The sequence below is a fragment of the Nothoprocta perdicaria genome, unplaced genomic scaffold (genome assembly GCF_003342845.1).
Source record: "Nothoprocta perdicaria isolate Ctin4 unplaced genomic scaffold, notPer1 scaffold_27, whole genome shotgun sequence".
Taxonomy (NCBI): domain Eukaryota; kingdom Metazoa; phylum Chordata; class Aves; order Tinamiformes; family Tinamidae; genus Nothoprocta; species Nothoprocta perdicaria.
The window spans coordinates 1,354,239-1,376,060 of NW_020455499.1; the positions used below are offsets into that span (position 1 = coordinate 1,354,239).

Consider the following 21,822-nt stretch of genomic DNA (forward strand, 5'->3'; position numbering starts at 1 on the left):
GTCCAGATTGTTCCTTTCCCTGGACCATATGGTGTAGTTCTAAAAGCCTTTTGTATGCTGTCTGTTTAGCTAATTGTAAACTCCGTCTTCAGCGTACCTTAAAAATGAGATATATGTGAACTACGAGTTAGTATATCCTGCCTGTAAGCAGGGCTTCTTTAGAATGCATGTGAAATCATAGACCTCTGTGCTGGCCTCTTGGTAGTCATTCCTAGCTGGTGCATTTAGCGTTTCTAGGTAATTAACATGAGTTTGCATGTGGAGGGGCAGTATTTCCCACTAAACGCTTGGGGAACAGGAGCCATCTTCGTCTGTAATGAACATTTCAAACTMTTTCTGCTTGGCAGACGGCGCTGCCAGTGGGTGATGTGCAGGAACATCTAAGATTCCCGGCAGATGGATGGTGGGACTGCGGCTCCACCTACACGAGATGCAGCTTGTGATGTGCCCGGCGCTCCTCTCCTGCCCAAGCAGCTCCTGCTCACGCTCCGCTCGGATGTTGCCCCCGTTGGGGTCGGGAAGAGCAGAACCAGGTCTCACTTTGCCCTCCAATGCGCCCCAAGGAGAGGACATACTCAGGTCCTCGCTGAAAGCAAAGCCTTTATTACGGAGAAAAAAGGTGTGCTTAAAAAATAAGCTCTGGGGAGTCTAGAAGACAGTTTTATTTTCTATTATCTTTGTGTTGCAGGGGGAAATGGGTTGGGAAAAGTGACAGTTCTCAGTGAAGATGCTCGAGCTGATGCTTTTTATTTCCCCCCTCCCTTTCCATGTAAATGTCTTTCAGTGGAACTGTTGTTCTGCAAGTCACAACCTGTTTTTAAGCACTCCAGTGAGTTTCTCATTAGTGGCAGATTTTACAGTAGGCAAGGCTCGTGTCATTTGTGGCTCTGCAGAGAAAAATTCACTAAAATAATAGTAAWAATATCCCTCCTCCCCAAACATTGGGAATCGAGCAAAAAGTAAATGATGGTAGTAGAGAAGGAGACTTAATGCAGTGGGAGAGGCTTCTTCTAATGAAAACTTATTGATCTGTGCTGCATATCTGAAGGTTTCAAAGGATTTCAGCCCTTTGTTCTCTCTCCAGCGTGGCATAGAGCAAATAGGTGTCTTGGTGGGTACTGGGTGGCCCACAGGGCTTTCTAGGCACACATAGGTAGGCTCCTTGGCTCGCTTAGAAGTGCTCATGGAAGAGGACATGGAAAGAAGCATTGGAGAAGACATTGCGGAAGACCCAGGAGTGAGACAGCTGTGGTTTAGTGAAGGACTTGGCATTTGAGGGTGCTTTGGCGTGGAGGAAGGTTTGGKAGGCACCTCCGAGAGGTTAACCTACTCCCATGCTGTCCCTCCTGAATTTTACGAGGTTATTGAGAAAGTTTAAAGAGAGAGAAAATAAACAGGTGATGTAGGACTGAGGTAAGTGGTAACAGTATAAGGTTCACCTTGCTGAGGGGGAGACGAGGCAGAAGCCCGAAGGGGAAGGGAGATCAGGGGTTTGCTCGTGTGACAGTTCATGAAGTGATCTGTGTTTCCTTTTTACCTTCATTGTAAGAGAAATTCTTTCGAACCTGTCTATAAAGGTAAGCCTTTAAGCCACAAGCCAAGTATTTTTCTGTCTTTAAATCTTTTCCAAAGTTGTTGGAGGCTCCATTTGGAGGTCATGTGCCTAGGAAAAGGCAATAGTCATAACAGCGGGTCAGTGACATTCGGTGCGCGTGTGAACGTGTGTGTTTGCAGTGGAGTTCAGAGCAGTGCAGCTGTCGGGTCAGGAGAAACTTTYGGACAGAAGTATTAGGAAGGAAACTCGAGAGAGACATTTTTGAGTGACAAGAAAACTATTGAGGAGTTGACTTCACTAGAATCTGTTTCTCAAGCTTTTTTTTCCCCATTCAGAATCAGCATAGGGTAGGGAATAGCCAAAATAACCTTTCCCGTTATGGTCAAAAGGAAATCCTGGATGCTCATCAACAATTTTCTGAGAATCGATTGCCCTTCTAGGCACAAACTCTATGAACTTTGGGGGGTGCCAGCAGATGCCACAGCTGTCGTCGGACAGGAAGCAATTCTAGATTTCATCAGTGTGTCAGGATTATTTGTAAATAAGCAAAAGTACCCAGGTTGGTCTGCGTTTATTAGCCACTCGTAGATGCCTTGTGTGCTGGGGCCTAGCGCATGGTTGAGCATCTCCTATGATTTAAATACACACAAAGAAGCGTCTTCATGGTGTTAACTGGGAGAAGGTGCAGCTGTTGTTAAGGGCAGAAGTTTTGAAGACTTTTCCTCTGCTTTCTCTTTTGTCAACTGGAAGGCGACACTGAGCAGGTTCTTTAAAACTACCCAACGTCACCACTGGAATTCTAGCAAAGGCCAAGAAAAGCACTTAATTTTGTTTATATACTYTTCAGTATTAAATGTTAATATATGAAAATGATTGCGCTTCACCTTTACAGTTTATACTGTGCGACTTGCTTGACAGGGAAGAAGTTTTTCTAACCTCAGTGCTTGGTGCATGTGAGATGAAGGTCTGTGCAGCCTGGGGCTCGCAGCTCCCTCTCCCACAGCACCACAGGCTGTAGTTGGCCCTTGCAGAAGCTCCAGCAGCCCCTGTTGTGGCTGAGTGCAGCCCCTAAGGCTGTTCCAAGTCTCCTGAGTACCTGGCTCGTTCTCTCAGAATGGATTTCTAAGCGAGACTGAGAACAGCGACAGATCTTCAAGCTCGCTGGTAAAACGTGTGGTATSTGCAACCTGGAGATGAACAAGTTGGGAATACGCATCTCATGCATGTTTGTGGGACCTTCTCGTAATGCAAGTTCCCTTAGCTCTGAACTTTGCAATTAAGTTGTTTTTCTCTGTACTACATTACAGTGCACTGTGTTCAGTACTACAGTATGATGRTAATTACAGCTTTACTTACAGCCCTGAGCTCTTAAAAATATACCTGGCTTCGGGAGGAATGTGCTAGATACTCTACTAATGGTTCTTCAGTGGTTACACCTTAACTGGTTCGTGAATGACAATGTCATTGTGTTTTTGGCGTGTTGCAGTACGTGCAATTTTGGTGAGGATTTCCTGCTTTTAGAAGGAAAGTTTGAAGAGAATGGCCAGCATGACTCAGAGGCAGGATAAATGCTTAGAGACCTTCAGACATAAGGAAGAGCTCCTCAAGTGACGCCAAATCTGAATGTTACAAATAGGTTCATGGTTTGTTATGAAGCAAAGTCCAAATAAAACTGTTGACTCTCTTTCGTGACAAGCTGCAATGCAGCTTAAGTGCTGCAGCCGGATTTTGGAGGGTGCGGTGGAAAGAAAGTTTTTAAGGCACTTGTTTGGCTTTCTGATGGCGATGATTTTAACGGCATTTTTCTAGTTTCAACAATCTGATAAACTTCAAGGAAAGTTTTTCATCTTGCTGGTCAGGCTTCTTCATCCTCTTTGCATGCCCCTTTATCTGTGGCTTTGCTAAAATAGCAAAGCTTTTCTTTGTGCCTCTGGGGTCTCTCCCGGACGTTAAYATTTACCCTTATTGCAGTAGCCGTTTCTAAAACATCAGATCAGACCCTAAGCTTGTTTACAGAATAACCAGYTAGCTTCCAAGAAAGAGATATCTTAATTCATAGAAAGAAATTATATCCTCCAATGCTTAAGGCTGTCGTAAGTACTCTTTATATGTTATGTGGCATTTACTATTGAATCTGAGTGTTTGCAAGGGATTTCTTAAATGGACCTCGTGTTGACWGGACACAAGTCACAGGGATCTGTATTTCTGGTTCTCAGAGCCTCACAGTATGAACCATTGGTCCCTTCTTCTTTTGAGAAAATGAGCTGCACAAATGGAAGATTAAAAGTGATTTCATCTGTTTTAGTCCATAAGTACTGAATAATTAACATTAAGGGCTGCATGCAGGTGATTTTCCTAACCTTGAAGCTAATTTATGAACCATGAGAATGTCATATCCAAACTACTGCAGAGATCTGGTACTTTTATGATGTTCCTTATAAACAAAACAAAATCTGATTTACTCTGCTCACTTGCAGAAGAATTTTGTATAAGTCCTCATGGTTATGGCTTTAAATTGCTTGTACTGTAGGCCTTTAGGTGAAGGGGAAGACAGGTACGTTTGGCACTCCTGTTTATGTCCCTTTAACACCATGACAGCATTTCATTGTGAAAATACTTGGCTGGCAAGTGTTAGGGAGTTCTGTATTTGTCCTGTAGTAACCAATTCTGTGTTTATAATCTAAAATTTTATTACTTTGAATACACTGTAGAAAAGAAGCAACTTTTTGATGTGGGTGGAGAGTTAATGGTGGCTTCTTTGAATCAATAAGATGATGCAAACTGCTAGCTATCAAATAAAGTTACTCAAAGGAGTTACAGGGCATTTTTTTRTATGTTTACCTTCTTGTAGAGAAACCATTTGGAAGCCGAGACCCACCGTGGAACACATTTCTCATCGTATTCCTAATAAATTGGAGGAATTTCGGAACRCCAGCCCATTATTACCAGACTGGTGCTTTTTCTATAATAGGGAACTAGCAACTAATATGTCTCCTGTCAAGTTTAAAAATAGTGCTACTTCTCCCATTACCACACCTATTAGTTCCCCGTCTGCTCCGAGATATTCTAAATCAAGTATCTTCCATTTATTTAAACCTAATGTCAGCCATCAAATAGATATTAACAAATTGATAGTAGTAGATACAGTGCTGAAAAAGAAGCTTGTTGCAAACTGGSTTGGCTCTTCAAGAAGCCTCGTAGTAAGTTGGATAGAACCAACATCCTGCAAAGCAACCCTATCAGCCTCTGTTAGAGTAAATCATCATTATTCCAGGGTTCTGAATTACATGACAAAGAGTTCCCGGAGCTTATAATTAAGTGTTTAATCAGGGTAACTGATTTTCTGAAAAATACAATTGCATTACTTTTTTAGGTTATGCCCCCATTACATTTGTTTTGCATTCTGAAAAATGACTGAAGTTGCCCAAAGTGTTTTAGAACTTTTTCCCAAGGCTGCTTGGCTGCGGTGTACTCGCATCTCCTTCTTCAGTAGGTATATGGAGACCGTTAAAGGGGGGAAGCAAGAGAGCAAGTCAGGGGCAAGGGTGTTCTTGCTCTTCTGGCGATGGGTGCCCATGTCTATAGTCATTGCCTTGTCAGAGTGAGGACCTCATTTCTTCATCCCACCTCTTTGCTGTCTTTTCCCATTCTCCTTTGGCCTAGAAGTGGAGAAACGTCCTCCTAATTAAGTATGGCAGTGCTTAATTTGCGTTCATTAATCTGAACATGCCAAAGTAGCTTAGACCTACATCCCGACACCCACGAAGTTTCCCTGCTGCCCTCCTCGGAGGAGTGTTTAGTACCACGTACAATCTTTATTTGGTCARTTAGACATGTGCAAAGCGGGGTCTGTGCTGTAACTGCTGTTCCCAGGGTGCTGGGAATCGGGAGATTGGTCAGAGAAGTTTCCCTCAAAGCGTTTCCTCCAAGTGCTCTGCTCCAGAAGGAGGTTCCCGCTTCCACGCGGCGGTAGCGGCTGGATGCGGTTTGGAGGGAACCAGAAATGTGATGCACAGATGTTGCTCTCGCTGGGAGGAAAATGATTCGCTTTGTTTGGTGAGGATTAAGGTCTCCAGGTCTCCATGCTGACTGGGGCTTGCTACAAGTACAGTTACCAGAGCTGGGACAGTCCTGGACTATGACAGATGAGAAGGTAAAAAGCAAATTTGGAGAACTCAAAAGTTTTTCCTTTTCTGTAACTGGGGAAAAGAAAGCCAAAGTTTAATTTGTTCCATGAAATGATGAAGGCCATTAGGGTCTCTGTTTAGACAAAGTAATAAAGCCAGTGCCATACTGATTTCCAAAATGCATCTACTCCATGACATGGGATTTGGAGCAGCGTTGTCTTACCTAGTGTGCCCTRGTGCCTAGTGTACTGGTTTTAAACAGGGTACTCCAAAAAGAGCCGTTACTCTACTCCTACTTTACATAACTACTTTATAAGTAGTTTAGGATAATGACGCCGCTCTGAACTGGGGAAGTGGAACTCAAGCCATGGGATTGAGAGGAATCTGGGGTTTCTAAAGCYGGTGAATCCCAGTGCATGATCCTGCCCTTGCATTTCTGCAGCCAGTGAGGAGTCGGACTTGGAAGAGTGGCCAGGCTGTCTTAGGCTCTAACATGCTGAAGTTCAGCAGGATTCCTTCCCATGAAAATGTGCTCATCACGTCGTAACCGGTGCCTTGGGTGCAGTGGGAGAACATTCCTGGTAGTCTTGGGGGATTCCTTTGCTCAGCCCACCTTCGGAGGGAAGGTGTGCTATTGAATATCAAGTTTAAACTGCTTAATATTTGGAATGCTGCTTTCAGATTTTGACTAATTTTTGACTGTTGTATTTTGAAAAGAAAGGAGCTGCTGCTTTGTTACAATTCATTTGCCATATTACAATTAAACAAATTACATTGGTGCATTGATTAATATTTTTCAATTTTAAACCGATGATAATAAAGAGAAACTTGTACAGTTGTTTCTCCCATCAAGGAGAAACAACTGCATAGCTGTTTCTCCTTTGACTTTGGATTTTCAAGTAGTGAAAAGCAGGTTATAATTGACAAGCCTCCTTTAGATCATGAAAGAATGAAGGCTTTTGAGCACAGAGTGAACCGCATGGTTTCTATCTGTCACCCACTCTTTGCCCACCAGCATGAGAGTGAAGGTGATGGCCAATACCGGGGAAAAGCTTCCAACGTTGTGGAGTAACAGCCACGTTTTGGCAAGTTCAAAATGACACGAGTGCTTAACAGCGCTTGCAGCACTCTGTCCTAGTAGCTGGAGAGATGCAGGAATCGGTCAAAGCTTGTGACATTTGCGTTAAAGGCTTTTAATTCACTTGACACAAATCACCTCCTCTTAGTTTCATGACCTGCAATGACAACTTAGAGCAGCGTCTAGAGAGGTTTAGCAGCCACGGACTTTCTGCTTCAAAGACGTTGGAGCTCCGGTTTTGATTTTAAGGTGCTGCATGGTGTCTTTTCTGCAGAAAAAGGGGTCCTTGTGATGACAAATAATATTTTGAGCTAAAACTTTAAAAATACATAACTTAGAAGTCTGTCGGTGGCACTGCTGGTAGCATCTTAAAAGTCTGCTATGAGTAATCTTCCAGTAGATGCCTGTATAGGCTTGACATCAAAATGAAAGTGAGTCACAAATTTGAGAACATGACTTTTCAATCACAGGATTAAGACACACAAAGCACTTATTTGGAAAATAAGTTTAAAAGATTAAAAATTGATTGTGTGTTTTAAAGTTTATTTATAGGCAGCTGATTTTCGGGCATATATGTCTTTAGAGTTCATCTTAAGATGAAGAATAACTTAGTAGTTCTTTAAGCAAGAGCTTGGAAGAAATATGTTAAAAGCGTCTTTTTATAATAGGGATTTTGGGGCAGAGTTCACGGATGGGAACACTTACCTGCCTGAGACCACTGGGACTCTTGCCATTTTGTCGCATTCAATCTATTTTTATTTTTGGCTGGGATTTGGCTGTCAATATAGTGAACACAGTGTTCAAAATACATATATGTGTATATATATATATATTTCTGCAGGTCATAAACAGAGCACACTTTCAGAATTTCAACAAAATAAGAGCCCAAAGTTTTGCATATATTATTTTTAGTGTAGATAACGGTGTAAAAGCATGCATCAAGTATGCATGGTTTTGTACATGGGTTCTAGGAATGAATGCAGCAGAACAGTTTGGGTAATGCATAATTTGAGTAATAAAAATTTTGATGATGTTTAGCTTTTGGGTGCTCTTAGGTCATTTGGATGGGACGTGTTTATGGGTGTTGCTGGTAAATTAATATTGCTGCTGATGCAGGCTTCCAGATAAAGTTGAATAATTTTGGTTGACTGCCTGCTCACATGATGTAGAGGTTTTTTTTTTACAGTTGGACTATATAAAAAATAGCGTCACTGACATTTGTACAGTTTAGCAATGACAGGTGTCACAGCCAGTGGTTTTGGGTGATCTAAATGCAAGTTAAATTTTGGTCAGACATTAAAATCTGCTTATGCTTAAGGTATAGCTCTGTTGGGGTTTCTCTGACTCATTATCATGAGTGGGTGGGTAAGCAAACTCTCTCTATATTTTTTTTTTCTTCTTCATATGCTTCACTGACACCTAAACTCGTGCATCTTTTGGAGTTGGGAGTAAGGGGCAGAGGAGACAAAATTCAAGGTTAAGACTGTAATAGCCCTTTGGGAAATCCCATTGCACCACAAAGTGGAACATTAAAAACCTTTACCTTTATTAAKTATTACAGCATGTTTATCTCCTATCATCAGGAGCTGTAAATATGTTTATGGTTGCACGACGCACACCGAATGGTTTTTGTAGGCAGTTGAGCTATAAGATGTTGAACCACGTGTGCTCTGGATACTGCGGTGGAATAAATTTCTCATACGTGTGGGACTGTGACCGTTGAAACAATCATTACTGAAACCATACACCTTATTTCCTGTAACTAATAGCAGCTCTCTACCTATGGAATATATTAACAACTATTCCCTTGGTTTTGGATGGTTGCTCAACTATTTTGTTGGACAGATATTTAAACATGATCTGTAATTTATGTTGCCTGAGTACGTCAGTGAGCAGAGCTAATTATGGCTTTCTGATTGAGCTTTGCTGATGCTTGTGAAACCACACTTATGCATAGGAGACAGGGTGGATGTATATTCCTTAATAAATCATGGGAAATGGGGAGTTCTCTGTACCTGTTTGGTAGTTCTGGTTAACAAAAATACCTTAGTGGGTTTCAAACATAGAGCTTATGAAGAAGCAATGGTTTCTGTGGCTGGTTGAACRCTTAATGTTCTCTACCAATAAAGTAAATATTTTCCAATTGTACCGTGTGGTACTTGGGCATTTTTTAAATTGAAAATTGTCGGGTCTGTCGGTGCTGGCCCATTCACGGCACCCGTGTCCCTTTTGTGCAACGAGCTCGCCTTGTGCCAGGACACAGCGGTGACAAATGTGCTGAATGAACCACGCTGTGACACGCTGCTTATGGAATGGGAGCTTAGCTAACATGGCAAGAAACCTCACACAGTACCCAACTCCAGGTATATATAATGTTATATATATGGTATATAAATTTGCTCTCTATATGGTGTATAAAAATATACCACTTACGTTCTATGACATTCTGCCCACCTGGGAGCATTTCCTTATGCCAGGTAGCTTCTGCTTAATGGATGTGCTGACCAACAGGCTGCTGCATATACGTGCAGTGCCTATAGGGTGACAAATTCTCCCACCCCTGCCGTGACAATTGGTGAGAACAGAGCCGAGCCGTCGGTGGAGCACACACAATTACCGGCTCCAAAGAGCGGCTCTTGAGAGAGGAAGCAGCGTAATGAGAAAGGGGAAGCAGAAATGTTTTTCTAATATTTGTTGTTTTCTTTGAAATGGGTAAAAGAATACCTGGAGTGATTTATATCTAATTGAGGAGCGCATTCCATCAGATAGGGGGACTGTTCTCAGGCCATTTATCATGGGTGTCTTTGCGAGACCTCTGAGGAGCATATAGTACATATTTACCTTAACTTGGCTAGGTCAAGGGAAATAAAGCAAAAAGAATAGATGTTATTTTCGTATGTGAACAAAACTGGAAATTATGTGGGTGAAATATGAGGTAAATGACTGTGCCCTACCTCCTAAGTGACTTTTTGAATACAAGAAATTATTAGTTGTATTTAATGCAACTTCCTTTGCATTATCGTTGTATGTTTTTAAAGCRTGAGATTTATTGGCTGACTTTCATTGTTCCTGATTAATCAATCCCTGAAGGAAAAATGGCATATATTGTGCTGTCATCWTTATTTCATATTTTCATGTTTCAGCAGCATGTTAAAAAACAAACAAAMAAARAAACCCCAAACATGCTGTATACTGGTTTTTATGCAACACTTTTACCAGAATGAATTTGAAGTGTCTTATTGGTGATGCACACRGGTTGTATGACAGTGGGTTTTAGTGAGTAATATCTTCGTTTTGGGGGCGCTGCGAGTCTTGTACTGAAAGCCTTTGAGGTTCAGAGCATCTCTGCCGAATTTGTCACTGCTGATTTTCTTCCTTTCATGCTACTGCCGGGACCTGTGAGTGCTGTTAAGAAGAATTGCTTGGTGAGAGCCCTTTGACACATGCTGCACAGTGAATCCAGTCTTGAGCTGACTTTCCCCATGTAACTCAACCTGCAGGAGCTCATTGTATTGCAAAGTCTGTGTAACGTTTGCTTCTTGTTCTACCTGAGAAGGAAAAGGGAGAAAAACCTAAATGTCAGGATTTTAAAGCCAGAGGGAAACCTGAGGACGTAAAAAGGCTTTTACTGTTGGCGTGTACGTGCGTTCCCCGTTGCAACAAGGAACACGCAGTGCAAACTGTTGCAAGGTAGCACCCCCCAGCACAGCGTTGGTTCAGCCAAACCTGGTGATAAAACGGTTTCAGACCTGGTCTGACCAAGTGAAATTTGATCAGATATTTTACGAACAAATTGCTTTGCCGCTGATCCCCKTAACGATTTGTAAATTAGCTGAAACTCTTGTTTAGCGAGCGACTGACTCGGTGGCATTTACAAACTTTTCGTGCTCCCTCCTTTTTGGGGGCTGAATTTGYGAAAAGCTCCCTTCGATTCCTCTGCGTTACGATCTCTGTGGCATTTGATGACAAGCATAGCATGATTAATTGCAAACTGGCCTGTAGGTGAGTGGAGCACGTTCTAGACGCAGCTTGTGTTTTYTGAGGAGTTATTTATTACCTGGCGGGTTCCCCGAGTGCTGCGGAGGACAGATGCTGATTTCAGTTACATCCGTGTAAATTCGGAAACCGCTTGACTTCAGAAGTGTGATTCTGAAATTAGGTCAGTGGAAAAGAGATGAGAATCTGCCTTGCTACCTGAAAAGAAGCCAGCTCCAAAATGGAGCATAGTTTCTGCTTCCAGAAGACCACAGGTTTCTGTAGAAGGAAAATCCTTCCCCAAAATAGACTACTTGAAACTGCGGAGGGAATAAATAATAAAGCAAATTATAACTTGAAGCCAGGCTGGATTATGGCACGGAAGCTGGAGTATGAGATATTTATTCTTTTGCTATGTGATCTTTAATGATCTGGAAGTTCTCTTCTGTTTCATCTTAGAATGGCCCACTGCAGTGGGCCATTGACTCRGACCATCTAGAGATTTCTTTATATTTTCCCTTCTGGATGAATTTCTTCAGTGAACAACAATGAGTTTTTGTTGTTGTCTGCATAGCTGTTTAATCTTTGGATAGGTTCTGGTGTACTTGTAATTTTTCTTCCTTTCTTAAAAAAAAAWAWAWAWATTCAGTTAAATTCATATATATAGTCACTTTTATATATTCACTGTGTATACAATTCATATGTATGTATTTTTTTTGACTTGAACTTGAATTTAACTGACTTTCAAGGTTGAGGTTACCATTTAGATTTTCTTGAGAGTATGCAATTCACTACTGAATTCTTTATTCTTATCATTAGTGACTCTGAAAAGATAAAGATTACAGTCTGAAACCACGCGAAACTGAAGATCAGCAAAAGGATGTCCCATCTGACCGTGAGCACCAYCAGCCCTGGAGCCCAAGCGAGGCCGCTCCTCCCTTGCTGGGGTGCTTTGAGAAGGAAGCCACCGGAGATGCGATCCCGGAGGGCAGATACCTCTGCAGGGTTTTGCTTTCAGCGCTTTTATCTGATGGTTTCACTGAGAGCATCTGCGGAGCGGCTCCGCGGCGCCCCGGGACTGTGACTCACGAAGCAGATGAGCAACAGTGAGCGGGCGCTCGTCTGCCCCGCCGCGCGGGCCACGTGTCCTGCATCCTGTTTGCGAGCGGCGTCTCGGCTCCTGCCCTTTGGAGCGCTCGCCCATAACGCGGTTTCGTGTCCCCTGACACGCGGCCCGGTGGGGAGGACGGCGCTGGAGCGATGCGCAGGCCGTGGGCTGCTCCTGSTCATGGCTCCCGAAATCCTGGAGCCCCGTGGATGCTCCCGGCAGCCCCTCCATTGCTCTTGGGTTCTGGCTGCCACCGGGAAAAGGGCACGGCGTGTGTGGAAATGAATATGCTGCTTTTCATGGATGTGACCCCCAGCCTATGAATGTAGGAAGTGTGGTGGCTTCCAGTRTGTGTCTGGTTTAAAATGTCCCATTGAAGAAGGGGGRAAAAAAAAGACAAAATAATGACCTTTCTATATTTGGCACACTTAGCTTGATTCAGAAATTTCAAATGGCGAGTTTTAGTGGTTGAAACTGATAGGTGTTATAATTTTGTCAATATAATTGTTAACTAGCATTTTTGAAGTAAACCCATGAATTTAGAAAGACRGATTAATTTCAGATTTCTCGTTTTTTCCTGATTAAAATCACAAGGTGCATTTCTGATCTGATGCACTTCTGTGTCGTCTTTTCCAGGACCCAGACTGGTCCGACTCCCTAGGAACATGACTGTTCTTCTCCTTGAAGCTTTCTACGGAGGTTCTCACAAGCAGCTGGTGGATCTTCTGAAGGAGGAGATGGACGACTGCGTCCTCTGCACCCTCCCTGCCAAGAAGTGGCCGTGGAAAGCCCGGACCGCTGCCGTGTCCTTCATGCAAATGGTACCTCCTAACCCTGAGTACAGGTAACTCGGGAACAACGGGGTCATCTCCTAGCTCAAAATGCACAGGGGCCTTCAGCTGGCTCTCCCAAGCTGGATATTCAGTTACGTGGCTATACGTGTGTATGTGTAGGAAGCTTGTAGTGATCAAATACAAGCTTTTCTTCTYGCCTTGCCTTCCTTGGGTACAAATACAGGAGGTTGCATTGCTAGTCTTTGGAAATCTCTAAAGAGTGAGTTCGTTTCTGTGTACATACGTGTATGCGTGCATCTTACTTTCAAATTACCAATCAAATTAGGAGATGGTGAAAGATTAAAACCCTGTTTTGCACAGATTGGGCTGTAAGATAGCAGAGACGTGCACAATGCCAGCTTCCTCGCTGCCCTCCCAGCTATCTGCCGGGGCTGCTTTATCAGAACGTAGTGACCTCGAGGATTTAAGGGAGCAGCTTTATCGCAACGGCCGTCGGGCTCTGTGACGTGCCCGCGACTGTGGACGTCAAGCACGCGCCCGTGTAACCTGCGAATTTCTATCGGCTGGAACCTGAACTGATAAAAGCCAAATATTTAGGTCAACAGATCGCTATCGCCTAGTGAGAAGCAGCCACTTCAGCTACCAGGCTGCCTTTGAGCAGCTCCTTTAGCCGTACCTACGTGGTGGAGATGTGGTGCCATCTCCGGCGAAGTAGAATTGCGGATTTCTCCCCGTTGTCTCGTGCAAGGCGCTTAGTGCTGCTCTCGCGGCGCTTTCCCTTTGCAACRGCGCTGGTTTGCGGGAGTCTATATGACAAACTGTTATGTAAATCTCTCTCGTAGCACAACCGCATCCTCCAACGCAGCGCAATGTTATCTGCGTGCCTTCAAGGTCGGCAGCCCAAGCTGTCCAGCACTAACTGTATTAAACTAATCAGGCATCACTCATAGACATGCACTTCATTAGTTTAACTTACAGTTACATTGACCTAAGATAACTTAACTCCAATTTGTCAAGTAACCCGCATCTTGGGAGGAGGGGGGGGAACAGAAACAACAACAACAAAAAAACAGCCCAGCAGCTTGAAAACTCCCTTGAAGTTAATAAACTTGCAATCTGTCATAGACTTATGTGCAAATATAACCTTTACTGACAACAAATAAATCTGAGCTAGCCAATAAAGCATCTTAAAGGGAGGAAAGCTTTTTCTTTGCTGTTGCTGTGAGTGCAYGATCAGGCAGAATCAAGTAGTCAAAGTTCACAGTGATACCATGTGCAGAGAAGGGTACGTACCCTATCTTGGCATGCAGGGTAAAATTTCAGGAGCAAAATATTTTAGTAACATTTTAGGAAGGATTTAGGAACAAAGGCTGATGTGGCTGGTGAGAGAAAAACTCGTTAGGGATACCATCTCTGTTACTTGCACATTTTTAATGTTTGTTTTGCAGTTGAATGTTTCAAGGATTGTATTAGCTGGAAAGCGTAAATGCATCAGACTACAGCCTAATGAGGCTGACTAGTCTCTCCTACTATAAAAAGCATTGATTAAAATTAACTGGTTCTTGTACTTCTAGCTTGCCAGTAACCATGTAAGATCTGTTTCCCAGGTAGTGGTGACTTGTTATTCCTCTGAAGACAAGATTATAGTTAATTGTCAGGAGTGTATGTTTTGAATTAGATATTTAAATATCTCAGTCTTCTTGGGAGGCAATGTGAAGCCACAGATCTATGTTATTTACAGTATTGACGTGATTCGTGACTCATTTTCTAGAATCAAAAACTCATTTCCAAGTGCTCTTCAGATAGAGATCAATGGTGTTTCATAAATACCTCGCTTATCTGCATGCAGGTAATAATCCAGAAAGATCACAAAAATCTCAAGTGTAAACTTTTTGGTAATACTATTGCTTTGTTAAATTTCCTATATTCTTCATCTTTTTCTTTAAAATATATTTATATATTTTGCTACTGTCATGACTTCATTGTGCAACGTGTAGTTAAACCAGCTCAAATCTTCATTCATCTCCTGAAAGGAGGACAGAAACCRTGATGAATGTGGCAGATGGGGCAGGGAGTATGAGCTCAAGCTTAGCAGGCCTTAAGGACGTGTTTTTGAGGGGGGGACACGTAGCTAGTGACTTGAAACGGTCTCTCATATTGATGGACTGGAGCAGCAGAGCTGCACAGCCTGGTTTCTTGCCTTGCTGTATGGAGACTTATGTGATTCCTCCTTCGTGCCTTAATTGGGCTGCAGATGTCTATGTTGAGGTGACTTCTTTGCAAGAAGTCTCAACCATTCACAACTGCTGTCGCTACAGAGGGTTTGTGTCCATCTCCTGTCAGAAAGGGAGGAGAAAAGGCATTTCTTTGAATGAGCTCTCATTCTCTGCTGCTTTGCTAAAGCCTGTCTCGGGGAAGGAGGAACAAGACTTTGGGGTCTGCCCTTTGATTTCTAAGAAAATGTGAGATTCCCCTCCAGAAATTGTGACTCCAGTGAGAGAAATAGTACATTTTCTAGATGGCAGTTTCCAAATTAGGGCATTTGAAATGCATTGTAAAAGGGCAGTGTTTCACTGTTTGTTTTTTCTAGGTAATTTTTTTCAGCAATTAGAGAATTTTCTCATCAGTTCATGAACATGGCARAGAGAAGTGACCTGCTGAAAACTGCCCTGCTGTCAGTCTGCAGGGTCCTGGCATTGTGTTTGCTTCATCTCCCAACTTTTTCTTCGAAACCGTGGATGCTTGAACTGCTCCTCTAAAATTAATTTTGATTAATTTAGCACAAAATGACTAATTGCAGAAATTGAGTAATAACCCTCTAAGAAATTTTTCCTTAACTCAAAGAAAATTCTCAAATTTGAAAAAGATAATTCATTACTGCAGTCTAGGAGAAAAATACTTGATTTGCTGCTTTTCTTTAGCATAATTCTGCTTATTACCATGAGGAAAGAATTTTTTAGATTTCAGACATAAAAATAATCAAGATGACACACTAAACAAAAGCATTTTATTTTGCTCCCAGGCTATACTCTACCAAAAGTATTAATTCAGATAAAAAAGTTAGKAGTATAAAGACTTAGATCTGTAAGTGCAGTGTAGCTTCAAGTTTGGTTTTAATAGCACTGCTAGATTATTTTCAAAAAAAAATATATAAATATAATGTGTAACATTCTGTACTGCCCCCCAGGTAGCTGTTCATATGAATAAAGATTTTATTTGTAACAGACTCTGGCCCTGAAATACCCCTAGGGTGGATGCTAGCATATATATACCCCTTGAAATTTGACAACTGTATTTTAAAAGACAAACTGTATGCTTTTTACATTTTACAAAAGAAGAGAAAAGAATATTGGCTTTAATTAATGAGAACTTTTTTTCTGAAAAAAAAATCTGAGGGGTGTAGTGTTCAGCAATATATACAGTCAATTCTGAGAGGATATAACGTAGACAATTTTTTCCCCCCATAATATGCGAGCAGTACTGACCAGGTTTAGGGTTGTTTCAGATCTGATGCTTTCGTTGTGTTCTCCATGGAAAAAGAAAATATTACGGAGTGAGTTCCTTACTAGCTAATGCACTAATGTCACCAAGGCAGTCTGTGAAAAACTGATGCTGTAAATTTTTATTCCAGTGAGTAATTCAGTGGATGAAGAGTCCCACTGAAAAGAGCACAACCCGCCTGGATAAGCGTTAACAAGTTAGAGTCCTGTTTTCTAGCTATTTTCTTCTTAAAGAAAAGAAAAAATACCTGCAAGTAACATAACCCGGGGAGGATTTGGGAAGATGTGAGTGGAAGTGAGGCGTGCAAGCGGCACCCTTTCCACGTGCAGCTGAATACAGAGCTGGCCGCTTGTGCTGGGAACATTTCTGTCTCAAAAATACACATGCCTACCTGTACATGCCCCCGTTTTCAGCATCTTGAGCTCAACCTCTGCAATAAGCTAAGGTATCGGGGAAATTCCTTGAACTATTTTCTCTCTCCACCTATWTGTTTTTTCGTTTTTGCCCTCCAGCCATTCATGTGTTCTCACGGTGACGAGAATAGCYACAGCAAAGATGGTCTTTATGTCAAATATTGGAAGTGTATCTTTATATATTCTCTGTGTAGGAAGAGGATTTACTTTCCCTGTGTTCCCTGTTCTTCCGCGCATAAGGACCAGGCGAAAAATAAATTGTATATGKGATTTAGTTAAATAAAAAGTAACCACTTAGGTTCAAATAAAAAAATGTTTACCCGGTGCTTTTCTGTATGTTTTAGGGTGTTTGTCTCTATAGACAGGTGAAGAAAACTAGAATCTCATTTAATAAAAAGGTGTGTTTTAGAGTTATTGCTAAAACTTGGTTACATTTGAGAATGGAACACAGTGCACCTTATTGGAACTGCTGAATATTTTTCATCTCGGATTTTGTGAGCTTTCAAGTTTCTCAGTGTCAGATTAAGAAAGGAGTATGTGAAATGTGGGGGGATAGACTCGTGGAGGACAGAAGGGCGAATCACCCCTTGTACCTTCACAAAGAGTAAGGTGACCAAAAGGCTTTGCCGGTGTCCCCAGAACACAGGGTTCAGACCTCATTCTGCGTTAAAAATAGAAACAACACGTGTGAAACATATGCATTTTCTCACTACAGCATTCCTGCCTTGCTGTAGAGATGCCCACGCCAGGAACAACAGGTATCCTTTCCGCTAAGGAGTCAAGGAAACGGTCCAGGCCTCGCTGCTTGGTTCCGTGCTCCTCCTCTCCCGCCGGCAACACCGAGGTCGCTGCTTTTTTCTTCATCAAGTTGCTTATGTGTTTTTAACCCCCCTGCATAGTTCACGAGGGGCTCTGGATCCCAGGGGCTCGCGCGAGCGCAGACACGTCGCTTCTGCCCACGCGCTGAGCGCGCTTGGCTCCCCAGGGCCATATGGCCACCCTGGCATGGTGTTGAGCCTCAACTAATAAACCCTACTGAGATGTAAGACACAGGCACCGTGCACGGAGCTGAAACAACTTGGTGACTTCTGACCAGAGCTGGCGCCTGTCCAGCCAGCCTAGGGTGTAAGCAAAGAGAATATATGTCCATATGGAAGGGTACGAAGCTCCACGACGTAGCACAGATGACATCCTCCACTTCCATAGCCCCGGATAATAGAGGTTGTCCTAGAGGCTGAATAGAGAGTGTGAAATTCATGCTGATGAGGAGAGCTTCGAGGCAATCTTATGGTGAGGCTACGTAATGTGGGAATGTAGGTGTAAAAATGGGCTTTGTGCGGTCTAGGTTAGTGTCACCCCAAATCTGTTGCGAAAACTTCTCCCGAAACTGGCGTCATTCAAAATAAACTTAGGAGGAAGAGCAGATTTGACTGAATCTGAGGTTGATTTTTATTGGAACGCTAATATAAACCAATGCCTAGTCAAAAACGGCATTAGTGTTGTTTATTTTTTGAAAACCTGCAACTGCTAGATATATTAATACGTGCGTAAAGAAAGAGAATCGACCGGAGTATATTTGAGATGGAATGACAGCATGAATAAAAGTCACCGCTCCAGTAAAAAATCTCAGGAAAAAAATCGTCTGACACGAGAACCACGCTGCTGCTGCTGCTGTGATTGTCTGTGCCCGGGACCAGGCGCGCTGGGAAGGAGCCCGGAGCCCCCCTGGTGTCTGCTGGGGCGCAGGGCTCCCCTTTGTTCCCCACAGGAATTCCCGTGCCGGCGCTTTAGGTCCGTGCAGAGTGTCACGTTTGAAGAGCGAATGTTTTTTACCCCGCGATCTGGCTGCATAAACCCCCAAAGAGCCCCAACCAACCCCAAAACCCACAGACAAACACACCCCGACAGCCAATAATTCTTTGGAGAAGCAGGGCAAATAATTTTATAAGTAAACTACCTGAAATTTATTCAGGCAGGCAGCAAAATGATCTTAAACATTCACTTTGCATTAATCAACTTTGCCTCAGATAAAATGCTGGCAGATGGTAGCTATTCATTTGAAAAGTGACAGGTTTTCTTTACATTTTTGTGTGCAAACCCCCACATGCGCACACTTCCCTCCAAAAAGTTTCGTTGTCTTCATTTGTCCAACCTTTCTTTATTTGCCCTTTGTTTAAACAGCTCACTTATTAGGCCGACAATTTGCGTAGTTAAAAGAGGCTTTAGATTAATTTAAAATAAGAATGCTGCCTTTGAAGTCGGTGGGAGCGTATGTGGGAGCTAAAATTGGGCATAAATAAGAGCAGAACGATTAACACGACGCAGCGAAAGGTGCGGGACAGGCACGCACGCGAGCTGGAATTGCTGCATGATCTATAGGTACTGCTAATGTGGAGTGGCAGTTGTCCGTTTGATGTGTAAAAGATTCGCTGAAATTCCCGAAAAATATTCTGATGAGACAATGAAAGAGCAGTCTGCTTTTTCAAACTGTAGCATGTGTTTTTCCTTTATGTTCTTGAGTGCCTGGGGAAATCCTTGTTTTTCTTTCTGAAATGAATTTTATGAATCACCTGGAGATTTGATATTTACATTGCTAGCAGTAAAATGTAATGAAATAGTGCATTATGATTCAGTATTTCTACACTTAGGGTTTTAATGAGTGTTTTATCTGTCCTTTTAAACAGTTGCTGCTGTGTATAGGTTTTATTTCCAGATTAGTTATAGATTACATTTCTATTTGCAAATAACAAATATATATATACAGTACAATATTATAAAGAATATGGTACTTTTTTTCAATTCATTGTCATTCTAGTCCGTAATACTCATCTGATCTTCCAAAGGGAAAGAAAGCCAGCTTTTAGTTTGCATTCAATAAAGAGAAAAATCTTGATTTTTTTTTTCCCTCTGCTGCTTTTTCCTGAATCTCGACTATTTTTTCTACCTTAGAAATAAGTAATACAAATTTTGTCAGATAGTTGGTGTGCACATTATTTGGATTTATAGCTCGATATTTCAGTATCATAAATAACCAGCTGTCTCAATAAGTCTTTACAGCGTGGCTTGGCTTTGTGAATTAATATATAATGAAAAGAAATTTGATGTAATGCAAACGGCCTCTAACCAAACAGTTTTGGGAAAAAGCCTGCGTTACGACTGCTGTTTTCTCTCGCAAGCATCAACCTGCCCCAAATGCATTAAAGGTCATTGGCCACTAAATTCAGAGCAGACATTCCCATTGTCCGTCTGCGACAGACCAGGAATTCTCTTGGGAAGGTCAATGTGTAGTCAACGTGGAAAACAGTTTTAAATGCTGCTCTGCAGTTAATGCAGGGCATTTTCCAGGGCATTTTCCTGGTGCAACAGCCTAGTTACACTAGTGGCAGTTCACTAGTGGCAATATTAAACCCTTCCTGAAAGGAATCTCCTACATTTCTAGGGTTGTAGCATTCTGCACATTGACTGTGTGAGCAACACCCATATTAACAAATAGGGAACAAATACATCAAGAGCTGGTGGGGGTTGCAGAGAAGCTGTGGAGTGGTGCTCAAGACCTAGCGTCCTCAGAGAACGTCACTGCAGGAGGCTGGGYTTCAGAGAAGCTGTAGGCTGGTTCTTATGGATGACATGTTCCCAGATGGGGTTGGAGGGCTCTACGTGTTCCCCTGGAATGTCATCTTCTGGTTTAGTTTCCTCCAGATGGGTCCAGGCCGTAACCAGGGCTTCCACTGTGGTGTGGAGTGAAGCTCGGTCTGCACGGATGGTTACAARGGCCCGTTGGGCTGTGCTCTTCCCAATCAAGCTCAAATGCTAGTCTAAATTGACCCCTAAACCACTTGATTTTGTCTTTTATGTTGATCATCTCTTACAAATATGAAGCCAGTCCGTTACATGTAGTCTGATTAAGAACCATTTSCCAAATCGTGGTGTAATGTGAATTTATTTTGTTTAGTATGGACCTTTAACTCTCCCAAACCTCAGATGATCAATTCATTCCTTCACTTTTTTCCCCTCTTAATCTACAAAGCCTGAGAATTTTGAGGATTATACCTGTTATTGATATGCATTGAATCATGATGATTAATTTTAACTCCTTTAAAGAAAATTAAGTCTATTGAGTTGTATTTGTCTCTGATGCTAACAAAGTATCCATAGGGCTTTTTTCCCCTCATTATTTAATAATGCACATTTTTGGAAAGAAATAATCTAGCTTCTTGAACTCTCCTTATTCGCTTGGATGGTGTTTTTCCTTTCTGCTCTCTGTGTTTTGTCCCTGTCCCTTCCTCCCTCCCTCCTGCACATATACCCTGATGCTCCAGTGGACACAGTCATTTTGAAGAATGTTCTCCAGCTCAGAGGCACTTATAGCGTTTTTTTTTTTTTATTATTATTGTTTAAGTTTATATCCTTACCTACTCGTTCATCTTATTTCCCTTTTGCTTGTTGCACTTTGGAGCTTATATTTCTGTCTAACAGCAACGGGAAGAAAGAATAAAGGAAACAGTAGTGAACATAATCTCACAAACAAAGAATAAAGGAAACAGTAGTGAACATAATCTCACAAACAAAGAATAAAGGAAACAGTAGTGAACATAATCTCACAAAGAATAAAGGAAACAGTAGTGAACATAATCTCACGAACAAATACATAGGATGAAGGTTATAACAGACCTAATGTTCTTCTCTCAGCAATTTTACTTGATGCAAGTGCTGAAAAATGTTTAAACTAATAATTTATCAGGTGAGAAGAAGAGTCAGTGAATTATCAAATGAGAAGCAAAACTGAAAAAAAAAGCTATTTCAACATTAATATTGTTGTGGTTAAGTAATATTCCTACAAGGAGTTTTATTAACCACTATTTTCTTTTAGAATGATTTTTTTTAAACTTAGAATTTTTCACATATTTTTGTCTATTTGAAATATGGAAAAATTGTCCTCCTGGAACAAGTGTTATGTAACTTCAACATGGAGAAATTTGTGAATGTATATAATGCTATGCATATTATGTATGGAAGAATTAAAAAAGAATTAGGGGAGTAATTTGGGAACATCTGCAATTTTTTATTTATGTAAAAGAATATCCCATTTTTAATTAAAGATGGAATTTAAGARTGATAAATGGGACCATTATCTAGTAGCAGTTAGTTTGTAGGCAATTTTTTCCTACTGTTCTGCAGATTGCTGCAGGTTTGACAGTGCCCTTGGCTTTTGTGAGCAAAATGCATTTCATACTTGTGACAGAATAGTTGTAACTCACTAAACATGAAACA

The 21,822-nt window shown here is 41.8% G+C and overlaps 1 protein-coding gene across 1 annotated transcript in view; it reads left to right on the top strand.

Moving 5' to 3' along the window:
• Positions 1 to 464: 464 nt before the first annotated feature.
• The window catches only part of GTDC1 (glycosyltransferase like domain containing 1), a 122,182-nt gene continuing 100,824 nt past the window's right edge, over positions 465 to 21,822 (top strand). The window contains exons 1-2 of the mRNA XM_026040878.1: positions 465 to 619; positions 12,480 to 12,687. Coding sequence (XP_025896663.1) covers positions 12,509 to 12,687 — 179 coding nt within the window. The 5' untranslated portion in view covers positions 465 to 619; positions 12,480 to 12,508. The remainder of the gene's footprint in view (positions 620 to 12,479; positions 12,688 to 21,822) is intronic.